At 42.1% G+C, this 15,341-nt stretch overlaps 1 protein-coding gene across 3 annotated transcripts in view; it reads right to left on the bottom strand.

Annotated features, from left to right (window-relative positions):
• Nucleotides 1–15,341, bottom strand: part of GGA2 (golgi associated, gamma adaptin ear containing, ARF binding protein 2) — a 49,190-nt gene that overhangs the window by 1,239 nt on the left and 32,610 nt on the right. For all 3 annotated transcript variants that reach the window (XM_080679056.1, XM_080679058.1, XM_080679057.1), the window contains 2 exons: nt 2,935–3,104; nt 379–489 (listed from right to left, as the gene is read on the bottom strand). In XM_080679056.1, the coding sequence (XP_080535182.1) occupies nt 379–489; nt 2,935–3,104 (281 nt within the window). The remainder of the gene's footprint in view (nt 1–378; nt 490–2,934; nt 3,105–15,341) is intronic.

Below are 15,341 nucleotides of genomic sequence, written 5' to 3' on the forward strand. Positions count from 1 at the left end.
CACTGTGACACCCTGGTCTAGACCCCGGGGGACTACGAACAAAAGGGAAGCCAGGTCCACAGCCTGGGATTCAAGTCCTTCATCCCACACTTGTGCAATCCTGAGCTGGACCACTGCTAAGAGACCAGCTGAGGACGACAGACAGGCCTCACCCTTTCAGAGGACTCCTTGGTTCCCAGCCATGACAATCTGGTCACGGGGCTTTTTTCAATAAGCCCCAAAGGAAAACACACTCTAGCAGGGAACAGCCCGCCACCGCTCCCAACCACCAGAGACTTCAGAGGAAGACTTCAACATGTCTCTCTCCACCTACCACCCTACCACCCTACAGTTCAGGGCCCTACCCACCTCCCTGCTGTTAAAGACACCAGAACATACTTTGTGTGGATTGTCAAGCAGCAGCATCTGAGAGATCACAGCTGGAGGCATCAAAGGACTGAACGCTGGGAGCTGGGAGCTGGATGCTGGCTGCAGTTTCACTCTCATTGACTACGAGGATGGGGGAGATCCAACATGTCACTCATTTCTAGTAAATGACAGCTTTAATAAGGGATCAGGTGAACAGGAGAGCTTGACCTGCACCCCACCAACTAATGACAGGACTCAAAAGACGGTTCCTCCCACACGCAGAATGTGTCTGACGTGTGTGTCAGTCCTTGGCTTCGGAGAGGCATGTGCAGAGCGAGGGCACATCTGGAGTTCAACTCCAACTCCACCTCTCACTTGCTCTTTCACCTTGGGTAAATATTTAACCTTTCCAAGCCTTAGAACAATAATTTATAAAACAGAGGTAACAGTAACACATGCCCCACATGATCACCATGAGGATTAGAAAGTGGATCTTGGGCCCGAGCTGGTTTGACTCAGTGGATAGAGCATTGACCTGTGGACTGCAAGGTCCCGGGTTCAATTCTGGTCAAGGGCACATGCCCAGGTTGTGGGCTCAATCCCCAGTAGGGGGCATGCAGGAGGCAGCCAATCAATGATTCTTTCTCATCACTGATGTTTCTCTCTCTCTCCCTCTCCCTTCTTCTCTGAAATCAATAAAAACATATTTTTTAAAATGTATCTTGGCCCTGGCCAGGGAGCTCAGCTGGTTAGAACATCGTCCTGATAACCCAAGGTTGCGGATTCAAGCCTTGGTCAGGGAACATACAAGAATCAACCAATGAATGCATCAATAAGTGGAACAATAAATCAATGTTTCTCTCTCTCAGATCCGTAAAAATTAAAATATTTAAGAAAATGTGTACTTTGCCCGCCTAACCGATTTGGCTCAGTGGATAGAGCATCGGCCTGCAGACTGAAAGGTCCCAGGTTCGATTCCGGTCAAGGGCATGTACCTTGGTTGAGGGCACATCCCCAGTGGGGAGTGTGCAGGAGGCAGTTGATCGATGTTTCTCTCTCATCGATATTTCTAACTCTCTATCCCTCTCCCTTCCTCTCTGTAAAAAATCAATAAAAAATAAAATAAAGAATGTCAACTTTGGTGTCTGACTTCTTAAAAAAAAAAAAAGTGTACTTTTACTTTTGTCTGCCTTGAATCTTCCCTTTCAGGACATGCTCCTTCCCTATCTTTTGTGATTCTAGTATGGCCGTTAATCTGTGGGGTCCTACTCCTCTTGTAAAGGGGTGGACCTAATATCCAAATTGACCCTAGTACCTCAGATCCCTGAACACTAATTGCCTAGGCACACAAGGAACACCATAGTGGCAATCCTATCCACGTTTTCTTGGCACTTAGTCTGCTTGCCTCATGCCAAATGAGTCTTTCTTTCTCCCTTTCTTGCCTTTTTTTTTTTTTTTCCTCACTTGAGAATATGTTTTTATTGATTTTAGAGAGGAAGGGAGAAAGAGATAGAAAAACATCAATGTGAGAAAGAAACATCAATCAGTTGCCTCCCGAACTCGCCCCCAAAACCTAGGTAGGTGCCCTGACGGGGAACTGAGCCCACAACCTTTTGGTACACGGGACAACGTTCCAACCAACTGAGCCACCTACCAGGGTTCTTACTTTTTTTTTTTTCTCTTCCATATTCATTTAATTTTATCTTTTAAAAAAGTTTTTTAAAATTTATCAATTATATCCCTAGCCGGTTTTGCTCAGAGCATCCACCTGCGGACTAAAGGGTCCTGGCTTTGATTCCAGTCAAGGGCATGTACCTCACTTGCAGGCTCTATCCCCATCCCTGGTGGGGGCCTGTGCAGGAGGCAACCAATCGATATGTCTCTCTCACATCGATGTTTCTCTCTCTCTCCTCCTCCTCCCTTCCACTCTCTCTAAAAATCAATGGGAAAATATCCTCTGGTGAGGACAAAAAAAAAAACCTTAAAAATAAATAAATAAATAAATTTTCCAATTACAGTTTACATTCAATATTATTTTGTATTAGTTTCAGGTGTACAGCATAGGAGTTTGTTTCTGAGATACAAGAGTTAAGAACCAGGTGATTCTAGAGCTGCTGGCACCATTTTCCTGCTTTGTGAAGAGTCTGTCAGAGAACAGGCTCCAAACAGGAAAGCAGTCAGGAGAGGGAAGAGACAGGTTCTTAAGGAATCCTCTAAGAACCCACCTGGACCCAGACATCAGGAATCACCAGTAGAATGAGCCAATAAAGTCCCCATTTTACCTTCAACTACTTTTTTTTTTTTTAAATATACTTTTATTGATTTCAATCATGAAAGAGAATCACTGATCAGCTGCCTCCTGCACACCCAACACTGGGGATCGAGCCTGCAACCTGGGCATGTGCCCTGACCAGGAATCGAACCATGACCTCCTGGTTCCTAGTCGAAGCTCAACCACTGAGCCACGCTGGCCAGGTACCTTCAACTACTTTGAGTGAAGATTCTATCCTTCCACCTAACTGAGAGATAATGGATCTGGTGCTCAGAAATGACAAACTCAAAGGATCTACCCAGTGAATGGCTCACCTTTGGCACAGCCACCTGAAACATGATGTCCCAGACAGGCTGGGTGGCAGTGCTCATCATGGTCAGCAGGAGCACCTGCACCTCGGGGTGGCCAGGGGCCCCCGTCTGGGAAAAGTGGAGCAGAATTCGGAATCCATTCCGGTCGTACACGATGATCGGAGGCAGGCTGCCTGGTAGAGAGGGGCCGAACCGAGAAATGTTAGTGCTGCTGTAATATCCAGACAGCCAAGCCTGGAGGAGACGTGCACCTTCCCACCGAATGCTGGCGCTCCTCAGGTCAGAGCAGCTCTAGGATTAGCCTTGGCACTGCCGAAAGCCAAGTCCTATGGCTTCTAGTTGGATGCTTATGACCCTCCACACTGACCTCTCCCACCATCCAACCATCCTAAGCACATTACCAGGTGTTTTTTAAAAGTAAGAACTTTTTAAAACGGAGATATGATTATGATTAATATAATGTATGAACACTATGGAAAATACAGGATATCAAAGAACAACCTTTTTTAAAAAAACAGCCTTAGATGGAAAAAATAAAATAAACACCCTTAATTCTACCCAGAAATAAGCACTGCTAACATCTGGGCCTGTTTTCTTCTGGTCTCTTATATATGACTATGCCCCCGCCCCCCATATTTAACTTAGAAAAACTATACAGATAGCAAATCTCTTCCAATTAACAGGTTTAGTGGCATTCCAACAGAAATCCTAAAGGAAATGTTTTAATGTTGCTAGGAAATGATTCTACATCTCATTTGGTGGGAAAAACAAAAACATGAGACTACCCATAGGAAAAAAAAAAAAAGAGAGAGAGAGAGGGAGGTACAGCTATTTGCATTAACAAATACTCAGCACAAACTAGCAATTCAAGCAAAGTGGTATAAAACAAAGCATGCAGAACAGATCCAAATGTGAGAACTTAACATGTTAAGAACATATATTAAACGGCAGACACCTGGCTAATGATCTAGAAAAAAATTTTAAAGAATCTTTGTCTCATGCCAACCATCACTTATCAAAATGCAAATATAAAAATACAGTTCAAAAGCTCTGGCCCATGTGGCTCAGTTAGTTAAGTGTTGGCCCATGCACCAAAAGGTCACCAGTTCGATTCCAGTCAAGGCACATGCCCAGGTTGTAGGCTCAATCCCTAGTAGGGAGCGTATAGGAGGCAGCTGATCAATGTTTCTCTCTCTCTCTCTCCCCATCTCTCGCTAAAATATCAATAAAAGAATTTTTTAAAATACAGTTTAAAAATATCCTATAAAAGCCCAGCAACCGAAAAGCAGAACAACCAGAATGACTGGTCGACCAGCCACTATGACGTGCACTGACCAGTAGGGGGCAGACGCTCAATGCAGGAGCTGCCCCCTGGTGGTCAGTGTGCTACCACAGTGGGAGCGCAGCTCAGCTGACCCAGATAAGCGGCTGCTCCCGCTGCGAACCCCAGGCCAATGGGCAGGAATCCAGGCTGCGATCTTCGCCTCCTCGCCCCGGACTCCTCCTCCTCCTTGCTCCCAGCTGCCTCCTCCAGATGCCCACAGGCTGTGTAGTACCGCGCCGCCAGGCTCACAGAGCTGACACCAGAAGCTGGGAGGTGGGTTCGTGGCCACTGCAGAATTGAAGCCTACTCGGCCGCCTCTCAGTGCTATTGTCCCTGGGCCCGGCCCAGACTAGGTCCCCTGGAGAGGCGAGTGCTCCGGCTCCACAGAAGATGCCGGATCAGGGAGCAGCTGCTCAGAGGGCAGGTCCATAGTCGCTCGGCTGACCAGGATGAGTGGCACTCCCACAGCGGGCTGATCCCCACAGGCCATGCCCCCCACCGGTGCATGAATCCCGTGCACTGGGCCTCTAGTATTTAATAATGAAACTGCCAAAGATTCAAAAGACTGAGAATACCTATGAAGGATTATGGGTGAGTATGGAGTTAAAGCAACCTTTCTAGAAGGGAGCTTTGACAATGCCGATCAAAAATGTTTAATTGTCTACACCCAGGTTTCTACTTTTATTTATTTATTATTTCATTTATTTATTTACTTATTGTTTATTTATTTATTTATTGTTAATCCTCGCCCAAGGATATTTTTCCATTGATTTTTAGGGAGAGTGGAAGAGAGAGGGAAAGACAGAAACACATCGATTGGATGCCTCCTGCATGAGCCCCAACCAGCGCCTGGGCTGGGGAGGAGCCTGCAACTAAGGTATGTGCCCTTGACCGGAATCAAAGCCAGGACCCTTTGGTCCGAAGGCCAACACTCTACCCATTGAGCCAAACCAGCTAGGGCCAGCATTTCTACTTTTAAGAATATATCCAGCCCTAACCAGTTTGGCTCAGTGAATGGAGCATCGGCCTGTGGACTGAAGGGTACGAGGTTTGATTCCAGTGAAGGGCATGTACCTTGGTTGCAGGCACATCCCCAGTAGGGGGTGTGCAGGAGGCAGCTGATGGATGTTTCCCTCTCATTGATGTTTCTGTCTATCCCTCTCCCTTCCCCTCTGTAAAAATCATTAAAATATATTTTAAAAAAAGAATATACCCAGCCCTAACCGGTTTGGCTCAGTGGATAAAACGTTGGCCTGTGGCCTGAAAGGTCCCAGGTTCAATTCCGGTCAAGGGCATGTACCTTGGTTGCGGGCACATCCCCAGTAGGGGGTGTGCAAGAGGCAGCTGATTGATGTTTCTAACTCTCTATCCCTCTCCCTTTCTCTCTGTAAAAAGTCAATAAAATATATCTTTAAAAAATAAATAAAAAATAAATGAATAAAAAAGAATATATCCAGCATCGAGGGACATGGAGAATATCATGCTAAGTCAGTCAGAGAAAGACAAGTACCACATGATCTCACTCATATGTGGAATCTAATTAACAAAATAAACTGATGAAGAGAGAGGATCCAGAGACATGGAAGCATGGAGCAGAATGCAGAATCTCAGAGGAAAGACAGGAGAGGGTGGGTGGATGGGAGATAATCAACCAAAGACATGGTATGTATATACAGCCTGGGGCAAGGGGAGGGGGGCAGTGGCAGGCTGGAGAGGGTAATTGGGGGGAAAAGGGGGACATATGCAATACTTTGAACAATAAAGATTTAAAAAATAATAAATAAAAATTAAAAATTAAAAATGCAATGAGATTTAAAATAAACACACACACAAATAAAATTTTTTTAAAAAAAAGAATATATCCAATTCAGCCCTGGCCAGTGTTCTTAGTGGTTAGAGTATCAGCTCACACACCCAAGGGTGGCGGGTTTGAGTACCGGTCAAGGGCATGAACCTGGTTGGGGTTTCTCACATCAATGTTTCTCTCTCACCCTCCCACTTTCTCTCAAACAAACAAAAAAAAAATCAATGGAAAAAATATCCTGAGGTGAGGATTAACAACAACAAAAAAGAATATATCCAATTGAAATAACCAGGGAAGTTTTTTAAAAAATAGGTGTCCAGGCCCCCAGGCCCTGGCCAGGTAGCTCAGTTGGTTAGAGCATCATCTCAATATGCCAAGGTCAGGGCACATCCAAGAATCAAACAATGAATGCATAAATAAGTGGACAATAAGTTCATGTCTCTCTCTCTCTCTCAATTAATTTTTTAAAAATTTAAAAAATAACAAAATTAAAACGTAGGTGTCCAAAGATGTTCATTATAGCACTGTTTTAAATAGGAAACACATTATCCTTCAGAAAGGAATAGAATAGGCCCGGCCAGTGTTGCTCAGTGGTTGAGCATCAACCTATGAGCCAGGAGGTTATGGTTCAATTCCCAGTCAGGGCATATGCCCAAGTTGCAGGCTTGAGCCCCAGTGGGCAGCATGCAGGATGCAGCCTGTTGATGATTCATCACTGATGCTTGTATCTCCTCTCCCTCTTCCTTCTTCTCTGAAATCAATAAAAATATTTTTTAAAAGGAATTAAATAAATGAGCTATGGTACATCTGTTTAGTAATATTATATATGAATTCATTTTTAAAAAGCCAGGTTCTGGAGAACAGTTAAGGGCTTGGAAAATGCTATTGCTTATAATAGTAAATAAAGCGGGACTAAAACACTATATATATTATGGTGCTAACTTAAAAATATTTATACATATGTAAATATGTACATGGATAAAACAAGAAAGTACATTAAGATATTAACAAAACTTCCATCTCTGGGTGATAATGGTACAGATGATTTTAATTTTGTGGTTTATTCTACCTTTTCTAAAATTTCTATATTGAAAATATGTTTTAAATTTTATTTTTTACTTTGTTTTGTAATAATTTGAGTTTTTTATTTTTTTTTAAATATATTTTATTGATTTTTTTACAGGGAGGAAGAGAGAGTTAGAAACACCAATAAGAGAGAAACATCAATCAGCTGCCTCCTGCACACCCGCTACTGGGGATGTGCCCGCAACCAAGGTACATGCCCTTGACCAGAATCGAACCTGGGACCCTTGAGCCCGCAGGCCGACGCTCTATCCACTGAGCCAAACTGGCTAGGGCTAATTTGAGGGTTTTTTTAACTGATTTTTTTAGAGAGGGAGTGAGAGGGAGAGAAGGAGAGAAAGGAAGAAACATCGATTTGTTGTTTCACTTATTTATGTATTCAGTAGTTGATTTTTGTACCTGCCCTGACTGGTGGTTTGAACCCACAACCTTGACAGATTAGGACTATGTTCTAACCAACTGAGCTACCTGGCCAGGACGTAATAATTTCAGATTTATAAAAAGTTGTAAAGCTAACAAAAAATTCCCATATACCCTTCACTCAGCTTGCGCAAATGTTAACATTTTATAAAACTACAGTACAATTATCAAAACCAGGCAACTAACATTGAACATGGATTGTTTTTAAATCAAAATTTAACCAAGTAACTGTGCAAAGGGCTCCCCCTGCTCACTGACTGTTTAACTCCTCTGCCTGGTTCCGGAGCCCTCTGTAGTCTGACTTCACCATAGCCACAGCAGGCCCTATGCCAGAGAACAGGGCCAGGCCTCAGATCTAAAGTTCAGCTGTTTCCTGCTCACATACTAGTGCTGCCCATAGGCAGTCACCTTACTTAGTGGGCCTGCAGTTTACTTTGTAAGTGGGTAAAGATATTAATCTATTTCCCTGCCTTACAGAGCAGCGGTCGCCAATCTTTCGGATCTCACGTACCACCAATGGTCCACGGAGCCCTGGTTGGCGACCGCTGTTAGAAGATCCCTAGAGGAAGAGAATCACCAATCAATTCCTTCATTTTCTTCTCATTCCACCTCTTCTGAATTATTTCAAACCACACTGAACATTCCCTTCTTGATTCCAAATGAATGAACATCAAGTCCCTGAGCAGATTCAATCCCCCTAGTTAAATTCCACCTGCCGGGAAAAAAATGGCGGCGGAATAGACAGACGTGTTCCGAGCCCTGTCCTGGAGCAGAAGGAAAGAACAGCTGAGGGTAGCACGAGCAGTGTTTGTTGACAAGTTAAGGGACATCTAAACTCCAGGAGAAGGTGGGGGACTGGTATACGGGGTTCCCCTGACCAGGCAGCCCCCACTGCGGCTAGGTACCCTCCCGGAGCTACAGGTTCGGACACGGAGTCTGCGCCATCTTGAAAGGGAAAGTGGAGCTTATCGGATGCCTGAAAATCCACAACTGCAGCACCCACCGAACAGCTGCAAGCCCCAGAACACCGGTCCCCAATTGGCGCAAACACACGGATTCAGAGGAGCTCTACACTCCACCACGGAAAGGTCAGATTTCATCTGGGATAAGGTGAGGTCTCTGGTCCCAGCGGGAGAGAGGAACGCGCATTTTGCAGGAGCTGGAGGACTAGGGAAGTCTGAGACTAGAAAAATCCGTGGCTGTTGGGGCTGGCGTGATCCATGAATGTGGAAGGGGGTCCTCAGAGCTGCTAACAGAAGGGATCTCTAAAAAGCAACCCATTTTGATCTGACGTGCAGGGACAGCCTAAGAATTTCAAAGGTGTGCCGGCTGCTTAGACTTGCGTGCAGACCCATTGTTCGCACACTTGGGCTTTTTCCTCTTCAAATCCTTGCTTCTGATTATTAAACCCAATACATAGGATCACCCAGTTGGGGACACCCTGGGAGACTGCAGGGGAAAGTGTTTTTCTGGAACCTGGGGATCGGAGCAGGGAGTGACCATCCGAGAGCCAGCTCTGAGGCAGCCCACTTCCACAAACCGGTATTGAGTGCCACAGGGAAAGAAGGATGTAAATACAGGCTAGAAAAGCCAAAGAGATCCACAAGTCAATCCAGAAACACTGCCACCCAGGGGCTGAATCACAAATTGACTCTTGTGTAATCAAAAATAAAGGAATACGAGAAATTAAGACACACCGCCTGCTTAAAAATCAGGACTGGCTTACAACACTGAGGAGCAGTGGAAAGCAGGGAACTGCAATACTGTCCGGACTGAGAAACAGGCGTGCCAAACAGAACAACAGAGGAAGTGAATGACGTTCACTACTCCACATTTTATTGTTTTTATTTTTTATTTTTATTTATTTTCATTTTTTGCATCTTTTACTCAAGAAACTAATTTTTTTTCTTTTTTCCTCACTTGATTTTACCCTTTTAATTATTACATTTTTATTTTCAATCAGTATCATTACTACTACTATTTTACCTTTTTTTTTTTAAAGAATCATTTTATTTTCTCTTTATTTTACTTTGGGATTAGTGTTCTACATTCTACTTTCATCTCTCCTTTAGCATCGTTATACTCTATTTCAACTCTACCTTTATGCCATCACTCTCTTCCTAACCTTCCCCTTTTCGGTGTCCTGTTTATCTTACCCCTTTCCTGCTTTAGATTTTCCCTATTCTTTCTGTTTACCCCCTGATAAAATGTCACCCTACTTATATATCTAATCTACAATCCCCTGCTCCAAGTACATACACACCTCTTTCTTCGCTGTCTTAATTATCCAAAAAATTGTCTATCTGTCCTTTTGTTGTTGCTTGCTTGAATGTTGATTATATCGAATTTTTATGCTTTTTTGTGAGATTGTTTTGCTTATTCTTTTTGTTTGTTTTTGTTTGTTTTTTGCTTCTGTTTTCCCTTGCCTCACTTAATATTAGTTGGTGTTGTAGTTTGTATTACTCCTCAGGTACTTGTTGCTGCATTTGCTGGGATTAGTGATTGTTCTATTGGAGTTTTATCCCCATATATATAGAGTTTGTTCCCCTCTCTCTCTTAGTCTCTTTCTTGTCTCTCTTACTTCTTTTTTTTCCTTTTCCCAATTTCATTTTGACACTCCTTTTTTTTTTCTTTCTTTCTTTCTTTTTCCTCTTCTTCTTTCTCTCCTATCCCCTAATTTGCCTTTCTCTGGTGGTCACCTTTATTGGAGGTTATTAATATCGTGAATACATTTCTGTTCAGTGCATTGTGTTTTACCTGGTTGTGTTGTATTTTGTGCCTTTAAATCAATGCAGGAGAGAGAGAACTACATAACCAGACATCCGGAAAAGAGAGACCATGGGGAGACAAAGACACAGCCAACATATGAAAGAAAAGCAGGCATCACGAGAAAAGGAAGTAAACGAAATGGAGGCAAGCAACCTTCCAGAGAAAGAATTCAGAGAAATGGTCATAAGGTGGCTGAAAAGAATGGAAGACAAATTCAACAATATGAGTAAGAACCAAGAGGAAATGAAGAAGAACCAAGAAGAAATGAAAAATGACATCGCTGCTGTAAAGAACTCAATAGAAAGCATCAAGAGTAGACTAGAAGAAGCAGAGGACCGCATCAGTGAGCTAGAAGACAAGATGGGAAAAAATACCCAAGTAGAGCAGCTTCCAGAAAAAAAAAATTAAAAAGCAGGAGGAGAGCCTAAGGGAACTTTGGGACAACACGAAACAAAACAACATCCGCATAATAGGGGTGCCAGAAGGAGAGGAAACTGAGCAAGGAATAGAAAACCTGTTTGAAGAAATAATGACAGAAAACTTCCCTGATATAGGGAAGAAAAAACCCCACACAATTCCAAGAAGCTCACAGAGTCCCAAGCAAAATGAACCCCAAAAAACCGATGCCAAGGCACATTATAATTACATTGGCAAACACCAATGACAAAGTAAGAATCTTAAAAGCGGCAAGAGAGAGATAGAAAGTTACCTACAAAGAAACCCCCATCAGACAAGCAACTGATTTCTCAACAGAAATTCATCAGGCCAGAAGGGAATGGAATGAAATATACAAAGTCATGCAAAGGAAGGGTCTGAATCCAAGAATACTGTACCAAGCAAGGCTATCAATCAAAATTGAAGGTGAAATCACAAGCTTCACAGACAAAAAAGGACTAAGGGAATTTATTACCACCAAACCAGCAATGTAAGAAATGCTAAAGGGTCTACTGTAAAAAAAAAAAAAAAAGAAAGAAAGAAAGAAATAGGAAGTGAAGAAGGAACACAGGGGTAAAGAATAAAAATTGCAGCAAATAAGTACCTATCAATAATAACTTTAAATGTAAATGGATTAAATGCCCCAATCAAAAGACATAGGGTAACGGGTTGGATAAGAAAACAAGACCCATAACCAATGGATAAAAGACACTGGGGGGGGGGGGGGCAGGTAAAGGCATGTACTGGGGGGAAGGGGAGGCTGGGGGGAGGTCAATGGGGGGAAAAAAAGAGACATATGTACTACTATTTGTAATACTTCAAACAATTAAAAAAATAAATTAATTAAAAAAAGAAAGAAAGAAAACAAGACCCATATATCTGCTGTCTACAAGAAACCCACCTCAGAAAAAAAGATGTACACAGACTGAGGGTGAAGGGATGGAAAAAGGTCTTCCAGGTGAATGGAAATGAAAAAGAAAGCTGGGGTAGCAATAGTTATATCTGACAAATTAGATCTCAAAGTAAAGGACATAACAAGAGATAAGGCAGGCCACTTCATAATACTAAAGAAAGCAATCCAACAAGAAGAAATAACTCTGGTAAACATATATGCACCCAATACAGGAGCACCCAAATACTTAAAAAAATCTCCTGGAGGATATCAAGGGAGAGATTGACAGCAATACAATCATAGTAGGAGACTTAATACCCCACTATCACCATTGGACAAATCCTCTAAACAAAAAATCAGCAAAGAAACATCAATCCTAAATGACTCACTAGACCAGATGGAATTAATTGACATCTTCAGAACATTTCACCCCTAAGCCACAGAATATATTCTTCTCAAGTGCACATGGGTCATTTTCAAAGATAGACCATATGTTGGGTCATAGGCAAAGTCTCTTCAAATTCAAGAAGATAGAAACCACACCAAGCATCTTCTCAGACCACAGTGGCATAAAACTAGAAATCAACTACAATAAAAACAATCCAAAGAAATCAAACACATGGAGACTAAACATCATGCTATTAAATAATAACTGGGTTACCAGAGAGATCAAGGAAGAAATAAAAAACATCATGGCCACAAATGACAATGAAAACACAACAATCCAAAATCTATGGGACACAGCGAAAGCAGTCTTGAGAGGGAAGTTCATAGTTCTACAAGCATACTGCAAAAAACAACAATGGTAATAAATTACCAAACCCTACAACTCAAAGAGAAAAAGAGCAACAAGAAAAGCCCAGTGTAAGCAGAAGGAAGGAAATAATAAAGAACAGAGCGGAGATAAACGACATAGAGACCAAAGAAACAATACAAAAGATCAACAAAACCAAGAGCTGGTTCTTTGAAAGGATAAACAAGATTGATGAACCTCTAGCCAGGCTCACCAAGAAGCAAAGAGAGAGGAACCAAATAAACAAAATCAGAAATGAAAGAGGTGAAATAACAACAGATCCCGCCGAAATACAAAGGATTGTTAAAAAATACTACGAACAACTCTATTCCAACAAACTGGACAACCTGGAGGACATGGACATACTCGTAGAAAAATATAACCTTCCAAAACTCAATCAGGAAGAATCTAAACATCTCAATAGGCCAATAACTATGGAAGAAATTGAAGCAGTCATCAGAAAGCTTCCAGCAAACAAAAGCCCGGGGCCCGACGGCTTCACAGGAGAGTTTTACCAAACATTCAAGGAAGAACTAAAACCTATCCTCCTCAGACTATTCCAAAAAATTCAAGAGGAAGGAACACTTCCAAGCTCATTCTATGAAGCCAGCATCACCCTAATACCAAAACCAGATAAAGACAACACAATGGAAGAGAATTACAGGCCAATATCCCTCATGAACATAGATGCCAAAATCCTCAACAAAATTCTAGCAAATCGGATCCAGCACTACATCAGAAAGATCATACACCATGACCAAGTAGGATTTATCCCAGGAATGCAAGGATGGTACAATATCCGCAAATCAATTAACGTGACACATCACATAAACAAATTGAGAGATAAAAATCACATAGTCATATCAATTGATGCAGAAAAAGCATTTGACAAAATCCAACACCCTTTCTTGATAAAAACTCTCAACAAGGTGGGAATAGAAGGATCATACCTCAACATAATAAAAGCTGTATATGATAAACCCACAGCTAACATCATACTCAATGGGCAAAAACTAAAACCATTTCCCCTAAGAACAGGAACAAGACAGGGATGCCCACTCTCACCATTCCTGTTCGACACAGTACTGGAAGTATTAGTCATTGCAATCAGACAAGAAGAAGAAATAAAAGGCATCCAAACTGGAAAAGAAGACGTAAAGCTATACTTATTTGCAGATGACATGATATTGAACATAAAAAACCCGAAAGACTCCATCAAAAAACTAACAGACTTGCCGAAACCGGTTTGGCTCGGTGGATAGAGCGTCGGCCTGCGAACTGAAGGGTCCCGGGTTCGATTCCGGTCAAGGGCACGTACCTTGGTTGCGGGCATATCCCCAGTAGGGGGTGTGCAGGAGGCAGCTGGTCGATGTTTTTCTCTCATCGATGTTTCTAGCTCTCTATCCCTCTCCCTTCCTCTCTGTAAAATATCAATAAAAAATATATATTTAAAAAAAAAAAAAAAAACTAACAGACTTAATAAATGAATTCAGCAATGTAGCAGGATACAAAATTAACGCCAAGAAATCTATGGCATTTCTATACACCAATAGTGAACTTACAGAAAGAGAGACTGAAAAAGCAATCCCATTTACCATCGCACCAAAAAAATTAAGATACCTAGGAATGCCGAAACCGGTTTGGCTCAGTGGATAGAGCGTCGGCCTGCGGACTGAAGGGTCCCGGTTTCGATTCCGGTCAAGGGCATGTACCTTGGTTGCGGGCACATCCCCAGTAGGAGGTGTGCAGGAGGCAGCTGATCGATGTTTCTCTCTCATCGATGTTTCTGGCTCTCTATCCCTCTCCCTTCCTCTCTGTAAAATATCAATAAAATATATTAAAAAAAAAAAAAAAGATACCTAGGAATAAACTTAACTAAGGAGGTAAAAGACCTATATGCGGAAAACTACACGACACTGAAAAAAGAGATAGAGGAAGACGTAAACAGATGGAAGAACATACTATGTTCATGGACTGGTAGAATCAACATCATTAAAATGTCCATACTACCCAAAGCAATCTATAGATTCAATGCACTCCCCATTAAAATACCAACGGCATATTCCACAGACCTAGAAAGAACTCTCCAAAAATTCATCTGGAATAAAAAAAGACCCCGAATAGCCACAGTAATCCTGAGAAAGAAGAATAATGTAGGAGGGATCTCAATACCAGATTTCAAGCTGTATTACAAAGCCACTGTCCTCAAAACAGCCTGGTACTGGCACAAGAACAGACATATAGACCTATGGAATAGAATAGAGAATCCAGATATAGTCCCAAACCACTATACGCAATTAATATTTGACAAAGGAGACATGAACATACAATGGAGTCAAGACAGTCTCTTCAATAAATGGTGTTGGGAAAATTGGACAGATACATGCAAAAAAATGAAACTAGACCACCAACTTACACCATACACAAAAATAAACTCAAAATGGATACAGTACTTAAACATAAAATGGGAAACCATAAAAATACTAGAGGAATCCACAGGCAGCAAAATCTCAGACATATGCCGAAAGAACTTCTTCACTGATACTGCCCCTAGGGCAATGGAAGCCAAAGAGAAAATAAACAAATGGGACTACATCAAAATAAAAAGCTTTTGCACAGCAAAAGAAACCATCAACTAAACAACAAGAAACACCACTGGCCCTAACTGGTTTGGCTCAGTGGATAGAGCGTCGGCCTGCGGACTGAAAGGTCCCAGGTTCGATTCCGGTCAAGGGCATGTACCTTGGTTGCAGGCACATCCCCAGTAGGGGGTGTGCAGGACGCAGCTGATTGATGTTTCTCTCTCATCGATGTTTCTAGCTCTCTATCCCTCTCCCTTCCTCTCTGTAAAAAATCAATAAAATATTAAAAAAAAAAAAAAAAGAAACAC

This window comes from Plecotus auritus (assembly GCF_963455305.1).
Source record: "Plecotus auritus genome assembly, chromosome: 7".
NCBI classification, from domain to species: Eukaryota; Metazoa; Chordata; class Mammalia; order Chiroptera; family Vespertilionidae; genus Plecotus; species Plecotus auritus.